This window comes from Phlebotomus papatasi, chromosome 1 (genome assembly GCF_024763615.1).
Source record: "Phlebotomus papatasi isolate M1 chromosome 1, Ppap_2.1, whole genome shotgun sequence".
In the NCBI taxonomy this organism is placed as follows: Eukaryota; Metazoa; Arthropoda; class Insecta; order Diptera; family Psychodidae; genus Phlebotomus; species Phlebotomus papatasi.
The window spans coordinates 37,248,826-37,267,838 of record NC_077222.1 but is presented as its reverse complement, the minus strand read 5'-3'; the positions used below and the strand labels follow the sequence as shown (position 1 = coordinate 37,267,838).

At 35.9% G+C, this 19,013-nt stretch overlaps 1 protein-coding gene across 3 annotated transcripts in view; it reads left to right on the top strand.

Moving 5' to 3' along the window:
* LOC129799016 (kelch-like ECH-associated protein 1B) overlaps positions 1-13,853 on the top strand; it is a 39,035-nt gene extending 25,182 nt beyond the window's left edge. For all 3 annotated transcript variants that reach the window (XM_055842600.1, XM_055842599.1, XM_055842598.1), the window contains 6 exons: positions 374-700; positions 1,128-1,385; positions 5,544-6,085; positions 6,152-6,292; positions 12,431-12,636; positions 12,696-13,853. In XM_055842600.1, the coding sequence (XP_055698575.1) occupies positions 392-700; positions 1,128-1,385; positions 5,544-6,085; positions 6,152-6,292; positions 12,431-12,636; positions 12,696-13,795 (2,556 nt within the window). In that variant the 5' untranslated portion in view covers positions 374-391 and the 3' untranslated portion in view covers positions 13,796-13,853. The remainder of the gene's footprint in view (positions 1-373; positions 701-1,127; positions 1,386-5,543; positions 6,086-6,151; positions 6,293-12,430; positions 12,637-12,695) is intronic.
* The last annotated feature ends 5,160 nt before the right edge of the window (positions 13,854-19,013 follow it).

The window sequence follows — 19,013 nt, the reverse complement described above, 5'->3', positions numbered from 1 at the left end:
TCAAAAATATCTAAGCTTAGGAATTTTGAGGGCCTACAAAAAATATCTTACATTTGGATATCCTTATACTTTCTAATCATCCACAAGAATCGGATTTCTATCAGTTCTGAACAATTAAAAAACATTATTTTTCATAGAATATTCATATGCTTCTTTGGGTACTCAGAGTCCCAAAAGAGACGAAAGAGTTAAAAAAAAATATATATATTTGAAAGTCATGAATCTTTTATCGTATTTTAGGAAATAATAAGTTTTGGGAATGGGAAAAAATAGAAGAAATTTTCTTAAACTTTCTCATCATATGGAATGCTTATCAGTGAATTGTGCTCTTTGTGACACTCTTAGCAATCGTCTGGACTTTTTGTCTTTGCAGTGCTACAAAGAGATACCAATGGATGTTGCCGATGAGTTAGGAGTAAGCGGTAACTCGACGTGTTCATCGTCTTCGTCAGAGGATGTGGCTCTGATAAAAGAAGACTCTGGCGATATGACATTTGGCATATCAAAGTATTCCAAAGAAGTGCTAAAGATGATGTTCATGATGAGATCTCATCATATGCTCACGGATGTGATGCTGGAGGTGGGCAAGGAGATCTTTCATGCACATAAAGTTGTATTATCAGCTGCTAGTCCATATTTTAAGGCCATGTTCACGGGTGGTTTGAAGGAGACTGAGATGTCACGTGTTAAATTGCAAGGAGTAAGTTTTACATAAATTTATAATTTTTTTTATTTAAATTTTTTTTATTGCAAGGGGAAATTTACAAATCTAGAAATCAGTGAAAATTTATGATTTTTCTTTTGTCATAATTTGATTATTTAATTTAAATGCAAAAGAAATAGAAACTTTTTGCAAATAAAAATTTAAAAAAAAAACTTTTACTGACCTAAAATGATTTTTTTTCCTTTCTATACCTAAATACGAAATATATTTCAGGTAATTGATTTTTCTAAATGGGCTATTTATTGACTTTTCGCAGTTGAAAATTTTCTTTTGCAATTGATATATTTATTTATTTCTCTTTCGGTAATCCAACAAAAAAATCGCTGTTTTTTTTTGCAAAAATAAAAAGAAAGTTAATCAAATATTTAAGAGTTTCCGTCTGATTAGTGCTCGTTTTCTGCAGATTTGTCCCACAGCGATGGGTCAAATGATGTACTTTATGTACACTGGCCATATTCGTGTCACGGAAGTGACTGTGTGCCAATTACTGCCAGCGGCCACAATGTTCCAAGTATCCCATGTCATCGATGCCTGTTGTGCCTTCCTCGAAAGTCAGTTGGATCCCACAAATGCCATTGGAATTTCTAACTTTGCTGAACAACACAATTGCGATAGCCTCAAGCAGAAAGCCATACAATTTATTGAGAGGCATTTTACTCAGGTAAGCTTTGACATTTTCAGGTTTTTCTTTCAAGCAAACAAAAATTGATGACATCCTGAATCGTCTCAGTCCAAAAATTTTCACTTCCGGAATGTCCTTGTGGGTAATTTTGGGCCCTTTCTCCAAAGTTGAATGAAATGCTGAGAGTGAAATGGGAATGCTACATCAAGCTAATTGTATTATTTTTATATACATGTGAAAACCACACGCCAATATCTCTAATCGTTTAACCTTTTGGGATCAGGGATCACCAATTAGTGACCTGCAAGTCATTACTTTCGACTTTTTTAATTTTTTATCACTCTTGTTGTTTCTTTTTTTGTGCTCTTCTAAATTGAATCTAATTTTCTGTCAAGTTTTTCAATGTATTTAAGACTTTCCCTAAAGTGTCGTAATCATGTTGTCGCCTTTTTTTGTCCAGGGATTGGCAGATTTTTCTCATGAGCTAAAAATAGCCACTAAGCGTGTTAATTCTCTCGTATAAGAGTTGAAATTAATCATATTGGAGCAGATGTTTCAATTAGAAATATAACTTTTTGGAAATTGAGGGCGATTTTCCGGGGAAATTGAAGGTGGAATAAATTTTATCTTCGGGGATTGGATCAAGGATAATTTTATCTTTTAGAAAGTAAAGTTTTTTTTCAATTTTTTTTAACTATAAAAATTCTTAAAATATCTCAAATCTTACAATATCTGAGATATTTGTCTTCTGAATCTGTTGATTAAAAAAAAAAACGAACAACAAACACGGGAGATACCAGCATTTCAATGGTTGAAATTTGACCCCTGATATTACCTAGGTGGGATGAAAAGTGTTAATTAACATTTTCGTCGATGATAGACCACCAACGTAAGCAATTGTGATAAATAAAAATTATGCTATCAGAAGATATATCAACATTTCAAATGACTTTCACTTTCAAAATCAGTCGATATAAATTATGCAATATGAGCTGATTATCAATTGTGATAAGAACACAATTCAAGATTACAGTGTATTTAGAGGGCATTTGCAAACAAATTGTTCAAAAGTCTGATATATCAGTGATTATCAGTTGGAATGTTTGTTTTTCAAACACTTAACCCATTAGTTCTACTACACGTATTTAATTTTTTTTTAATTGTTCTTCGTAAACATGCTGAAGGACCGTGAATTTTAAGAAAATATTCAGTATGATCTGAGCAAAGCAGTATGCTCAAACTTGTAACTTTTATAGTATGACCCAAAAAGTAATTTCGTACTTTTTGTGTAGATTAATAAAGCTTTTTTTTAACGATTCTTTTTGATAATAAGTTCGAAAATTTCGAAAAAGTACCTTTCTATTGCGTCATTTTTTTTATTTGCCGGATCCTAATCGATTTAAATTAATTGATTTAAAGTATTTCCCAGAACAGTGCAAATGTAACGCATTTGACTTTTGAATAAAAAGTAATAAACCTTTGATAACTGATTTAGAGTTTAGCATTCAAAAACACTTTTCCTTGTAACACAAACATTCCTATGTCAATAATAAGGATTCGAAAATCAAATCCAAAACATATTAAAAAGCATAGCAAAGCGTCCCATGCTTTGCGAAATACTCGAAGTTGTGACTTAGATGTTAAACTGCAAAAGAGATCTGGCCAAATCCCGAATGGGTCAAAATCCCGAGTGCTCAACATCCTGAAAACACAAAATCTGAAAAAGCCAAAATTCCCCGAATGGTCAACATCCTGAAAATCCAAAATCTAATAATAATCCAAAATCCCGAAAAGCCGAAATCCCAAATCCTGAAAACCCAAAGTCTGGAAAAGTCAAAAACCCGAAAAGCTAAAATCTCGGAAATCAAAATCCCGACAGCCAAAATACCAAATGGTCAACATCCAGAAAATCCAAAATCTGGAAAAGCCGAAAACCCAAAAAGCCAAAATCCCTAAAACCAAAATCCCAACAGCTAAATTCCCGAATGGTTAAAAATTTGTGAAAGCCAAAATCCAAAATCCTGAAGAGACAAAATCTCTAAAGCCAAAATCCCGAAAACCAAAATTCCGACAGCCAAAATCCCGATTGGTCAAAATTCTGAAAGCCCCAAATTCTGAAAAAGCCAAAATCTCTAAAGCTGAAATCCCGAACGACAAAATTTTAAATGGCCAAAATCCTGAAAGGACTGAAATTATACGAAGGATAATGTGTACTGGAATAATTTTCCAAATCACAGAAAATTTCCCTTGGCCTTTAAGAAACTGGGGTGTGCAATAATGGATGTACCTACAACGCTTTTACCAATTCGGGATTTTGATCCCTTCGGGACTTTGATCGATTTATAACTTTGGCTTTTGGGGATAATCTTTGATCTTGAAAAGAAATAAAGGAATATTTAGAGGTTATTAGCATGGAAGTTCATACGAAATATCTATCTGGATAAGTTCAAAACATATTCAAAAGTGATCTCATATTACACGTTTTTGAAATATCCTCATGCGGTCTTCAGACTTAAGGTTTAACCGGTTTAACCATTAATATGGTTTAATTTCACGGATAGATTTTTAAATATTCAAGCTATTAAATATTCAGACCTTACAGGAACTTGGTTAACCCTTTAAGGACGATTGCAACACCGGTGTCCCATAAAGAAAATAATTTTTCCTAACTACCTAAAGTTATTTTTTTTCTTATGTCTGTACTTAATTGCAAAGTAGAAGGTTGAAGGAATCTAGAATATTTTTTGCAAGTCTCTAGCTATTTAAGATCAAAGTATATAATTTTTAATTTCTCAAATTCATAATTAATTTTATTTATTTTTTATGCTTCCAATTTTTTTAAGCAAAACCCTTTTGGCAATAAAAACTACAATACTCATACGTAATATTTTTCATTAAAGCGAAAAATATTACTCATTGGTATTGTCAGAAAAATTACTTAAATTTTTGGGCTATTTTTGTCCCTATCGTTTATAGAAACACAAAATACACCGCATCAGACTCTATTGGACTTTCCAAGGTTAGATGTAAGACTTATCATTGATTATGTTTCTCAGTTTAATTTTTGTTGTTGATTTTCAGTCCGTAAAAAGTGTCTTGTCGATAAAGGGTTAAACCTTTAGTCTGAAAACCGTATAAAAAACGTATTTCAGGAGGATAATGAGTTAGATTGGAGGAAAATTAGAATAGTATTTTGATTCCTAGGGTAAATTTAATGGTGTGAAGGTCCGCTGAATATTCTAAACTTCAATTTTTCATCACTAAGCGTCTTATCCGGTTTTGACCTTGTTGTATATGGTATACGGTAAACATAAATAAATCGAAATCTGGAACAATCTTTACGGAGGTTTCCTGAATTAACAAGCCAGAAATGAGCTAGTTCGTGATTTTTTTTTTGTAAACGACCTAGCTTCTTCAATTTTTTGGAATACTTTTATACGTTATAGACGCATATTTGAAGTGCTTAAATAAGTTTTTTCAAATAATAAATAAATAAATAAATAAATAATAAATAAAATGAGGGATTAATAAGGGGTTCACTGGACTGCTTCGTCACGGAAATCATTGATTGAAGAGAATTAGCCTTTATTCCCTTTCGATCAAAGAGTTTCTTTTGTTATCTTTCCTGCCAATTCGACAAAATCGTAAAATCTAGATTCTAGAATGATGAAACGTATATCAAAGTATTCGCCCGAGCTTTCGCAATCAGTTACGGGTTTCATCATTGCTTAAGTTTCCTGTCTGGTGCTCCTTTGCTTAAGTGTTCATCTATCTATTTAAGCAATAAAAATCGTATAGACCCCTCTTGACCTTTGTAATTAGAAGAACCTGCTTAATCATTTAAAAAAAGCGATTTTTACTTTCTATTTCAAGGACTCTCCTTATTGAATTCCTCAAACTCCTTAAATCCAAAATACGGATCTTCTGAAGTTACGAATTTACGGCCTTTTCAATGAACTCGTACCCGAGTCTCTCTAAATTTCAAGTAGTATAACAATTAATCTTGTTTAATTAATTTTACCGGAGTTAAAAGGGTCGAGCCTACAAAGGCTTGCAGCAAATCGGTTATAGATATTGAATTTTGATCTTTGATGACTTCATCTATCATAAGCCGTACAATTTTTAAGCATTACCGGCATTACCTATTTCGCATCATCAAAATTTATTAACAGTTTATTACACGGTCCATTCTTGTAGATTTGCCAAGAGGAAGAATTCCTTCAATTGTCAGCCATTCAGTTAATTCAGTTGATCCGAAAGGATGAACTGAATGTTCAGGGTGAACGAGAGGTTTACAATGCCGTTCTCAAATGGGTCAAATACGATGAGGACAATCGATATCCAAAGATGGAGCATATTCTCTATGCTGTTCGGTGTCAATTCCTCACTCCCAGCTTCCTCAAAGAACAAATGAGGAATTGCGATGTGCTGCGCAAAGTGCCAGCGTGCAGGGAATATCTGGCGCGAATCTTCAAGGATCTGACGCTACACAAGAAGCCCGTGGTGCAAGAACGACGACCAAATACTACGAGAATGATCTTTGTGGCTGGAGGCTACTTCAAGGGATCCCTGGATGTTGTGGAGGCGTTCAATGTTGATGACAAGACATGGACGACTCTTCCGCAGCTCCGTGTGCCACGTTCTGGCCTCGGGGCGGCTTTCCTCAAGGGGACATTCTATGCTGTTGGAGGACGCAACAACACTCCTGGTTCGTCCTATGACTCCGACTGGGTGGATCGGTAAGCGTTAATGGCTGTTGCTGAGGGTTTGTTCAACGCACAAGAGGATTTTCTTTTGGTCAACAGGTACAATCCTGTGACGGAGCAATGGAGACCATGTGCTCCCATGACTGTTCCTCGACATCGAGTAGGAGTTGTCGTGATGGATGAACTCCTCTATGCAGTGGGTGGATCAGCTGGTTCGGAGTATCACAACACAGTTGAATTGTAAGTATATAATTTCATTTTACATTAAAATTCCATCTTTTTTTTTACCATTCCCTCCCAGTGAAATTGATCTAAAACGGAGAGAATCCTTAATTAATTATCGGTTTGTAAACCGATTCATAAATTGATTGAAATACGGACATGTAAGGAATTATAGGCGCTTTCCAACGAATTTATAACTTATCTATTCAGTGAATAAAAACTCACTTTACAGCTAAAGAACAGTTGACCTTGAAAAAAACCTTCACAACTATGACTCAAGGTCATGAGATCCTAGGTCAAGTAAGCCTAGGCAAACTTAAAAATCAAAAAAAATAGACGAAACGTTTTCAAGGTACACAATTATAAAATATTTCTTGAGCTAACACTTAGCCTTCTTTTGGTCATTTTTTCTCATTGGAAGTTTGATATTGAATCATTAGAACCGTTTTTGAAATACACTAAAAACATAGAAAAGAATGGATATCATCTTTCTGATATCTGGACAAACTTATGAATTGTTCTCTGAAGAGCTCAAACTACTTTCTCTGATGTCTAATAGCCTCTATGTCCACTCTTTTGTGAGAGATTTTCGTCAAAATGAAGATTTTCGACGTGAATTGCATGCATTTATTTCAAAATGGGCTTCAAAAAATTCTTTTATTACTGCTCGAACTCAAAGAGAAAGCTTCAACTGCTGCAATAATCCTATTTTTTTTTTCAACTTGTCACTGTCCTGGAGCTTAAACGATAAAAGATAAAAGATATCAACTTCTGATTTTCTGTGACTCTTAATAAAAAACAATATCTCAAGACGTTTTTTTGGCCCCCTCTCCCACTACCCTTCAACCCCTCTCAAACCGCATTTTTTTTTTGTTTTTCTCAAAATTAACCGTAGCTTTTTCAATGATTTTCGGATAGAGGTATCCTAGAAGAATATTTCATCCATACATCTATGACCGGAAAATGTGCCATTTTGAATTTTTGAAGGTTAAAATTTAATCACTTTGGAAGGCTCATATTTCAACCAATTTGTTTAATGTTTAATATTTTTTGTAAAGGGTTTTGATTTCCAATCTGGCTGAATCGGTTTTAACCCTTTAAGGACGATTGGAGCACCGGTGTCCCAAAAAATTTCTACAGCCTACTGTTTCGTTGCTAAATCGTAAAAAGTGATTTTTCTGACCCTCTCGGTCTTAAAAGTTTAAGTAACGGTAATCCTTAAATTTCATTTTTTTCGGAAATTATGTTTTTTACTTGACCTTGTATTTGTTCCCAAGTTAAAGGTCAAACGGTAAGATATTTCGACTTCCGGTCTTCGGTCACTTCCCCCCAATAAGTGGACATTATCTCGGACAGTTGATTTTCCTCTTTACCTTCACCAACCTGTATCCTTTCCAAAATCACGTTTTTATTGTTTTTTTTTTTCTCAAAACTGGCCCAAGCTTTTTCAATAATTTTCGGATATATGTTTTTGAGGTACCCCAGCTTCATATTTCGTAAATATGACCGGAAAATTCCATATTAAGTTTTTTATTATTTCCTCTATAATGACCACTCTAAAGTCATTTTGCTGGCTGGACTTTGCTGGGGGATGATAGCTGGCACAACATTTCATACAGGACCTAGACCTTTGCGCAAGTGGAGTTCGGAACATGCATTAATTTTAGGTGTGATTCTTTCATAACCACACCTAGTATAATCACCAATTTTGGTGACCATTTCCGATCGGCTTCATATTTGCAGGGTATATATTTGGAACATCCCTGATGCCGAAAATGAGCAGACGAATTTTCAGAAACCAGCTGTCCCTGAGATATTTTGAGAAACGTGTAAAAACACGGTTTTTCTGAATTAGGACAGAATCACATTGACAGTAAAATGCTCAACGTATTAGGTGAGATTCTTAACAATCTCACCTACTATAATCCTAACAAAATCTCATGTCCTCCGATTAGCCCCAAACTTTGCCAGAATGTGTTTTGACACTTCCTGATCACGAATATATGGATGGCTAAAAACCGTTCCCGTCCGTCCGTCCGTCCGTCCGTCCGGCCGCTCTTTGGAGCTTAATAGCTCCTAAACTAAAAGAGATATCGACTTGCGGTTTTCGGCAAAGGTTATATATCGTATGAAAATTGCAACTTGGTACATTGACCCCCCACCCCCCACCCCTCCTTCCGCCATTTTGAATACCCCCCTTTTTTTGTTTTCTTAATGGCTCCGCCCCTATGGCATCGATCGGGCTCAAATTTTAGCATGTTATAGCTGGGCCTTAGAGCTTTCCATCAATACCAAACTTAAGGTCCCCCGACCCCCCTGACCCGAGCTATAAGGGTCCAAAAAAAATTTCTTAAAATGGCCATAACTCCGGTTCTAATTGTCAGAATTTAAAAAATGGGGGCTTTTTGGAAAGCTCTCGTGAAATGCCACCTCTCCTTATAACATCGCAAGTTCGTAAAACTACCGCTAGGGGCGCTATTATTAAAAAGAAAATTTTTAAATCTTAAAAGTCAAATAACTCAAAAATTCCTTATGTAATCGGGCTGAAATTTTAGTATGTGGTAGCCGTTGATTATACCTATCAAACAAAAAAAACCTTAAGTCGATCCATAACCCCTGACCCGAGCTATAAGGGGTCAAAGTTCGAATATTGACCGGCCTCTATCTCCGGTTCTAATTAACATAGCGACATAAATTTTACCTTTTTGGTTTCGTCTCGATGAGCACTTTCAGATGGAAGTTCAAAAAGTCCCCATAGGTGGCGCTGCGATAGCGTCAAAATTCATCAAAATTCAAACTCATTTTTCTCAAAAACGGCATTGTGCAAGTTAATGAAATTTTAGTATGTTGTAGTCCAGTCTAGGACGTTTCCAAAATGGTGCAAATGTGCGCTGTGGTTAAAACAGAACCGGAGTTATGAGGGGTCAAAGTTCACAAAATTCAAAAAATCATATCTCCGGTTCTATGTGACCGATTTTGATGAATGAGGGCTTAAACGAAAGATCTCACCAAATGCTACAACTTTCTAGAATATTTGAACTTCGTGGGACCAACACCAGGGGCGCCACAGTCGAAAAACCAATTTCAATATCACATAACCTCAATTATCTCGACACGTACTTAACCGATTTTGATGATTACTTCGACATAATTGTAGAGCACATTTGTCTCTACATTTCGTCCATACATCATTTTCCACTCAGACTACGCTATCACTCCGATTTTGCCGTTTAAGTGTGAAAAAATTGATTTTTCCCATAATAACGCTTTGAAATCACTCAGATGCCAATTTGACTGCCTCTACTCCACCAAGACACTTAAAATAGGGTTTTAAATGGAAAGTCCCACAAAAGACAACAATTCTTTGATATAGTTGAAGTTCAACAAATGACTACTTGGGGCACTCTGGATGAAAAAAACGAGTTAAGAAACAAAAAACCTCGCTTATCTTGGCTTCTGAGTAATCGATGAGATCATGTTCTATGGGAAAATTATAGAGAACATTCTGGTCTACATTTCATCCATATATCACTTTTGTGCCAGTTCATCCAAATCCTTGATATTTTGGTTTAAATACAAAATTTGTATAATTTCACGAATTTGATTCAAGATAACTGAATGGCGACTCACAATTTCAGCTCTAAATCGAATTTGCATGCACTCCGAGTTAGCTCACGTTAAGAATCTCACCTACATAAGCCGGTTAGGATTATCTGTCCCTTTTGTTAATTTACGCATTTTCATTGCAATTCTTACGCAACTTTTCCATTACCGTATTATCTTATCTCATACTCGGTGGCAATAGGTGAAAGTAATATAAGAAAATTGAAGAAATAAAATGAAAATGCGATAAACGGTGAGCAAGAAAACTGTACGATTAATTTCTTACAGTTTTTTTTGCTCACCGTTTATCGAATTTTCGTTTTATTTCTTCAATTTTCTTATATTGTTTTCACATAGTGCCACAGAGTATAAGATAAGGTGATACGGTAATGGAACATTTGCGTAAGAATTGCGATGAAAATGCGTAAATTAACGAAATACAGTGAGGCTACGGCGAGCATTTTATTGTCAATGTGATTCTGCCCTTATTTCGAAATCCTATTATGCTTTTTCACTCCTTTTAGGTTTATATTGTAGATCTTTTTGTGTAGATGAGTTTAAAAAAATAAAACATAAATGACAGTATATTGGTTCTCGAGATATTTCAGTTTTACTGAAAACTAATTTTTTCTGAATTTGACGGCTTTTTCACCTATTCTCGAAATTGAAGCAATTTTGTTCTATTTACCGTCACTTTTTAGAGATGATTTCGTAGACCAATTAAAAAAAAACTTTGGAAAAGATGCCATAATTCTCGAAATATTGCATTTTGAATGAAATGAACTGTGAAGAAAGTTCCATTTCAGCATCGGTTTTTCTAATTTATCTCAAAATCCTGTTATGCTTTTTTGCTCCTTTTATGTTCATTTTATAGATCTTTTTGTGTAGATGAATATAATAAAAAAATACGTAAATGATAGTATATTCGTTCTCAAAATATTTCTATTTGAATATAAATAAAAAGATGAAAAATTAAGAAATTTCCATTTCTGAATTTTTCGCGCAACAAAATGGTGGCAGATGCATAAGGCGGGAACATGCGGGAAATTCGGCATATAATGCCACTCTCTCTTTCTCTCTGTCTCATAACATGGTGTTCACTTGGAAGAATTCTTCGTGAATTATCCCGGATCACGGAATTTCTCGCGGACTTTCGCAGACCGCAGATTTTTTCGCGAATCGGAGATATTCGGCTTTAACTCTTTGGTGTCACACTTTTATTCAGCAAGTGAATTCATGTAAAATTGAGTTTTTCCTAATGCTTTATGATCAAATATAATAGTTATGAGAGGAAAAAAATTTCCAATGCGTGAAAACTCGGAAAATCTCCGATATATGACCCTATTGTCCTCAAGGGAAGTATACATACCATTTTTAAAAACTATATCACGGGCTTTGTAAGAGTTTTTTTTGCTTGAAGTTATTAATTTGGCCAAATTTTGTACTCCTGGTCTTCAAGGAATCTTCCTGGTAATCCCTTGAACAGTCACTGTCACAATATTTTGAGTAGTATTTGGCAAAAATAAACTTATCCACATATTTATTCACACACAATACAATTGCACAATATGAGACGCTTGCAGAATACTCTAAAATATTGCAAAATATGTTACTATAATTCATCAGATATAAGATGATATGTCCAGGAGCAAGATGTCCCACCTGCATTTCACAAAGAAAAACAATGTCCCAACTACATTTCGCTATAGGTTTGGGACGAAAACACTGTTACCCTTGGGGACCATAGGGTCATATATGACCCGGAAAATTCTACACGCTTTTCTGGAAAATTGAGAGTAGTTTATTATATCAAAATATGCAATATACAATCTTTGGATATTCTATTTTGTGTTTCTAAAGAACTTTTTGCTGAAAAAAATAAATTAATATAAAAAATTTTGAAAAAGAAAAGTCATTTCACAAGGTTCGAAATTAGTGATTTTTGATCTCAAATATTTTCTTTTCCTGAATATCTGGAGTCTTGAGAAAATTAGCCAAGAATTTTACATCCTTCTATTATGATGTCGTGTACAAACCGATAGATTTCAATTAATGTAAATAGTAAAAAAAAATTGTTTTTTCTCCGGGTTATATATGACCCTAATGACGCGAAAGAGTTAAATACAAATTGATTTTTTTTATTCTTTCTTTTGTAAGAGTGTTGCTTGGAATCCTGTTGAGAGTTTACCGTCTTTATTTACTCTAAAATCATTCTTAATACATTTTAAAATGAATAAAAATGTAGACATAGCTTTGGTGCCCTATTTCGGCCACCTTTGTTCTCATAGTTCCTTGCCCTTCGGGAATTCTTTTAATATCTTTTTTACGTCATCTCGTTTGTCGAAGCTACATTTTTTGTTATTCTTTAGCTTCGTTTAATCTCTAGAGTACGTAAAATCTAAAAGTTCATGGAAATTCGAGGAACAAAAAAGGTGGCCGAAATTGCAAGCTGGCCGGAATTTGGCACACTTACCCCATCTTGAATCATTTGGTCTGTAAAACAAGTTTTTTAGGAGATATAACAATGTCTCCTCCTTCTTTGCATCCTTTCAGCTTCGATCCAGAAGAGGATCGTTGGTGCTTGGTACAGCCAATGCATTCCAAACGCCTGGGCGTCGGAGTGGCTGTAGTCAATCGGCTACTTTATGCAATTGGTGGATTTGATGGGGTCAATCGTCTGGCGACTGTTGAATGCTATCATCCGGAGAATAATGCTTGGACGAGTTTACCTTCCATGGCGATCGGACGCAGTGGAGCAGGTAAGATTAATCACTCTGGCAGAGGGGAATTTTTTTTTTGCTGACTTTGCATTGTTTAGGCGTAGCTGCCCTAAATCAGTACATTTACGTCGTTGGCGGATTCGATGGTCAGGCTCAATTGTCTTCCGTGGAGCGTTATGATACTGAATTGCAGATCTGGGAGATGGTGGCTGAGATAAGGATTGCCAGGAGTGCTCTCTCGCTGACGGTGCTTGATGGGAAATTGTATGCCATGGGAGGCTTCGATGGTCAGCAATTCTTGGCCATTGTGGAGGTTTATGATCCCGTGAGGAATTCCTGGGAGGAGGGAACTCCATTGACTTCAGGACGTTCAGGACATGCATCAGCTGTGATTTATCAGCCATGTGGAATGAATGCCCTTGGGGAGGGAGTTGAGAGTTGTTCCAGTCGGGAGAATGACAGTGAAACACGTGATGAGACCCCACAGGCTCCACCGACAAATGGACCAAGTTCGGGATGTGGAGGAAGAGACAGGGGATTCTGTGGTGGTGGTGGAGGTGGTGGAAGCAGTCGTGGTGGAGAGAATTGTTCGGAAGAAGAACCTCCTTCTCCTACGGGCAGGAGAAATTCTCGAGTAATTTACACCACACGCGATTGCAATCTCATTAGAAGCATGTGGGCGAATATCCATCAAGTATCCGGAGAGAGAATTAAAAGCCTCGCTGGTCCATCCAGCAATCGGATTGAGCCGGAAGTAAGACAACCGGAGGAGGGAAGTAGCAGTTGCCAGAGAGAATCTACGACAAAAGTGCAGGAAAGGGCAGAAAATGAAGAGGATGGGCCTTCAGAGAAGCTTCCGGAAGACTCAAAGAATCCCTTTGTCTTCAGTGCGAGTTCGTCAAAGGCCCAAGAGACCAAAGTGACTAACAATGTAGTTCTAGGAGCTTCAGCGGGAAAGCTACTGGACAATCCCAAGAAATGCCGGAGAAAATGTGCAACTTCCCTGCAGCAGAATTTCTACCTGAATTACAGATTGAGGGTCATGAGAGCGTACTATGACATGGTTAAGAGGAATATCAACAGTATTGTGAGACTGTCCAGTCGCAATGTCAATAGTTTGCGACTCAAAAGTGGACGATGTCGTGTCCTGGCGGAAAGGCGACGTATCCAAGAGACTCACAATAAAGATACAAGGTAGCATTAGCAACAAAAAAAAAGAGGAAAAGGAAGAAAAAAAAACAGCTAAAACACCAAGGTTCTAATTTATTCAGCAGCAAAGATTGAAGCAAAAAAAAAACGTTCCAGTACTCGTAAGGATAACATTCCGATTGTACATAAAAATGTGAGCAAACAAAAATTTAGGGAATCATACTCGCCAGAGTCTTTCGACTGAGATTTCAGCAAAAATGAGATTATTTGCAAGGGGTATATTTTGTAAAACAAGATACCTTGTAAGAAGAATCTCAGTATAAAAGCATAAATAAAATTTTTAAATTTTACCATGTACAAGAAAATAAAAAAAAATAAAATAAAAGTTACTACAAAGATAAAAGAGTTTTTAATTTTAAACAACATATCAAGGAAAAAATATAATAAAATAGATATTATTTTTTTTATATTCCAGAGAACTATAGAGAGAGATTTCCAAGAAGCCAAGTAGGTACATTCTTAACCCATTCCTTACTATGGTATTATACATCATACACAAATTGAGTGATTTTATATGATTTATTCTAGGGCAATTGATATTCGAATTTCTGTCGGGAATAGATTTTTAGTTACTTTACTCCTTCAGTTACTTGGAAAAAAGAGATGGCAAAGCGTCCCAGCTTTGCGGAATGCTCGAACTCACGAGACAGAGCTCACTGTCAATTAGCTTTTTGCATAATCTTTTGGAATCACTGATCTACTAGAGATTAAATTGATTCATAAATCAATCACAAAAGCATTTGAAAATCAAAAAATCGGTACTTAACCGATTCATTACCGATGAAAACCGATGCAACCGGATTCTAATTTGCAATATTTTTCTAAAAAATCAAATTTTAAGCAAAAAAAATGAGCCTTCCAAAGTAGTTGATCTTTGACCTTCAATAATTCAAAATGGCGAATTTTTCGGTCATAAGTATGTTTGGGCGAAATGTTCAACTGGACTAGCTCTAAAACATATTCGAAAATCATTGAAAAAACTTGGGCCAATTTTTTGCAAAATTGGAAAAACTTTGTTTTTCGGGAATGTTAATAATATGGGATGTAAAATTATTCAAAAATCGGTACTTAACTGGTTCATTACCGATGAAGACCGATGCAGACGGGTTCGAAATTACAATATCTTTCCAAAAAACCTAAATTTAACCAAATCGGTTACATAATCGGTTAACGAATGGGCCCTCCAAAGTAGTTGACCTTTTTCCTTCAATAATTCAAAATGGCGAATTTTCCGGTCATAGGTATGTTTGGGCGAAATGTTCGCCTGGACTAGCTCTAAAACATATTCGAAAATCATTGAAAAAACTTGGGCCAATTTTTTGCAAAATTGGAAAAACTTTGTTTTTCCGGAATGTTAATAATATGGGATGTAAAATTATTCAAAAATCGGTACTTAACCGGTTCATTACCGATTATGACCGATGCAGTCGGGTTCAAAATTTCAATATCTTTCCAAAAAATCCAAATTTAAACAAATCGGTTGAAAAACGGATCCTCCCAAGTGATTGAACTTTGACCTTCAATAATTCAAAATGGCGAATTTTCCGGTCATAGATATGTTTGGACGAAATGTTCGCCAGGACTAGTTCTAAGACATATCCAAAAATCATTGAAAAAGCTTGGGCCAATTTTGAGAAAAATTGGAAAAACCTCATTTTTGACCTATTTTTATTATTAAGCGTATCGAGATATATTCATTACAAAGGTAATCATTTTTACAATGTCCATATCCCGTGTTAGAAGAACCTGCTAGTCCGTTTGTAGACTCGCCCAGGAGCGCCTTCCCCGTATTGTGGATGCTTCTTCTATGCTCCCGGAATTGTTGGGCGTAGGCGGTGCATTATATTACGTTATTAACATATGAAAATTGTCTAAATTAGACATTCAGATCTTTGCACCGGGCGGGACTCGAACTCACAACAGTAAGTCGAGCCAGGGAATCGATCCGCCTAAGAGCCAACGGTCTTGCCTATTGCGCCACTGATTCCCCGACCTATTTTTGAGGGATAGGGATCGTATGAAAGGGGAGGGGGGAAAATAAAGAGGTTGGGCACGAGATAATGTCATTTGAGGAAAGGTCACCGAAGACCGGAAGTCGATATCTCTTACCGTTTAAGCTCCAGAACAGTGCAAAGTTGAAAAAAAAGTCGATTATATAACTGCTATCTCTTTGAGTTCGAGCAGTAAAATAGTTCGACAGAGATGGGAATACATATTTTGTTATCCTTTTCTCGTTTCGCGTGAAGTCATGCAAAAATTTTGCTCAAAATGGCGGACGGAAAATTCGACATCCCGTCGAATTTGTTAAAATTGGCCTTCATCTTCTTTCCTGATTTGACTTCTGGTTGGTAACGTGTTTTCTTGGATAGTTACTCTATCTGAATCAATAGAGTTTGTAATGAATTAATGTACAGAATTTAAATTCAGTGATCGTTAAGACGCGTATTTGAGGGCGGCTCCCCGTCCCCGCGCCCCCATAATGGATAAAAATTATTTCTTTTCTAAAAAATAATCTATTAATCTGTAGGAAACTAATCCCAAAATATGAACATTCTATCTCAAGTATTTCTGGTACATTGACTGAATGGGTTAATAGAGACTTAGCGCTCTACAACTTCGCTGAAGTCACTGAACATTATATTCCTCTACCTCGAAGGGAATTGTGCTTCTACAGCAGAGGTGTGCAAGAAACCGTTGAAACCGAATTAACGTCAAAATAAGTTTGTTATAGTAGCGTTTTGACCATTGACGTACATGTTTCATTTGACGTTAATTCGGTTTCAACGGTTTCTTGCACACCTCTGTTCTACAACCTTACTGAGCGACATTGAAAATGTCACTCAAAACGAAACTCCTCTATCAAGTGAAAATTTCACCTTCCACCATATTTTGAAGACTGCCTTTTGTTAGATCCATCAAGGAATATGTAAGGGCGGTGCCTTTAATTTAAAGCAATCGCGTGGATGAGCGCCTTGGTCGCCAGAGGTATCTCCAGAACTCTCAACGTTTCTCCTAACGATCTACATCTACAGAGAGTTCCGGCTTAAGTGAATATGGATTGAAAGAATTTGATATGAATTGCCTATTGGTACACTCGACTCTTCTTTATCCGGCTGACGTGGGGACAAAATGACATTTTGGTTTTTTGAATCTGGTCAACGTTTTTTTTTATATTTTCTGCTGTGGGAATTTGTTTTCCGTCGAAAAACAACAGAATTTCTTTTTGATGTGTTTATGTTTCATTTTGTAGCACGATTGTGTGTCAAAAACTTTGATAAAATGAAAAAAAAAAACACATTACAGTCACCCACCCGGCAAATTCTGCAGAATTCTGCAGAAATTCGTCAGATTTGAATTACTAACTGCCGAAAAATCAGCAGAATTTCTGCAGAATTTTGTTCTAAGGTGGATCCGATCGTTGTATGAAAATTCTGCAGAATTTTCTGCAGAATTTCTATAGAAAATTTTAAAATTATCGGCAGAATTTTAAAATTATCGGCATAATAGAAAATACGAAGGGGAAGAAAATGGTTAGAAAACACGAAAGAAATTCGCGATGCTCACGAAGTCGCACGACTATCCCGAAGCCACACGAAGTATCCGATTGAATGACAAGAAACGTTAAAATTTCAAAAGTGCAGAATTGCAGATCGAAGTTTTGCTGGGCAAGTTCCTCAAATTTGAACTCCTCAAATTTGAACGACAGTTGAGTTCAAAATGTAAAATTTGAGGTTATGTGAAGAAAGTTTTGCGTGAAGTGCCATTTTTCTCTGGTATTTCTTCAATATTATCGTTTTATACAGTAGAGTCTCTCAAATCTGAATCTCTCAAATTCAAACGCCGTTTGGATTCAAAATGTCAATTGTGAGGTTATGTTAGAAAGTTCGTATTTTAGATGATTTAAAATCATATTTATGTGCTTCTTCCTGAATGTTTACCTACATTATTATCGTAGAAAATGAAAACGAAGTATGTTACCACTAAAACTTGCGAGAAAGTACGAGAATTTGATTCAAAGTACAATTTAATCTCGCATAAATTTCGTTACTTTTGAAAAAATCGTTCGAATTTGGGAGGTGAGAAATGTCAAAAATACCCCCCGAGCGTTCGAATTTAGAAGACTCTACTGTATTAACTTCCGCAAAAAGTTCCATTTATTTCACAATAAATTACATTGATATATTCTCTAAAGTTGTTTATCTTAATTTACGGAAAGTGCCGGAAAGTGCAATTCACATGAATTCCGTTACGTTTTTGAAAATATCGTTCAAATTTGAGGAGTGAGAAATGTCATCTATACCCCCCAAATGTTCAAATTTGAGGAACTCTACTGTAATTCACTCTGGACAAACTGCATGTTTCGTAAAAAAAATCGTTTTGAATACATCAACCGCCAGCGTTTGGCTGCTGTCACCCGGATAATGAAGTGCCGGATAACGAAGAGCCGTGTGTAGCTCATTTATAAAATATTTTTAATGCTCCTAAATGTATGCAAATTTTGTTACGCCATAAATTTGAAAGGGACAGATAATCCTGACCGCCTTATTGTAGGTGAGATTCCTAACGTGAGCTAACTCGGAATGTACGCAAATACGATTTAGAGCTGAAGTGGGGGGACGCCATTCAGTTATCTTGAATCAAATTCGTGAAATTATATATAAATTTTGTATTTAAACCAAAATATCAAAGATTTGGATGGACTGAACAGAAAAGTGATATATGGGTGAAATGTAGATCAGTTGGTAGAGCATTCGCCTAGATTGCGAAAGGCCCACAGTTCAAGCCTGGGTGGAGGCAGGATAATATAACCTTTGCCGAAAACCGAAAGTCGATATATTTCTGAGTTTGGGAGCTATTAAGCTCCAAAGAGCGGCCGGCCGGCCGGTCGGGAACGTAACTTAGCCCCCATATATTCGTGATCATGAAGTGGCGAAACACATTTTGGCCAAGTTTGAGCTCGATCGGACGACATGAAATTTTGTTAGGATTATAGTAGGTGAGATTATTAAGAACCTCACCTAATATACCCATATGCTTTATTTTTAGTTTTTAATTTCTTTTAATTTAATTTAATTTATTAAAAAACCACAACAAATACGGTGCAACCCTCTTACAAATGTGTGGCAGTGAAAGAAGAGAAAAAAAGGAAAAGGAAACATGAAAAAAAGAGAAGATTACGTTAAAAGAGAAAAAAATTAGAGTACTTA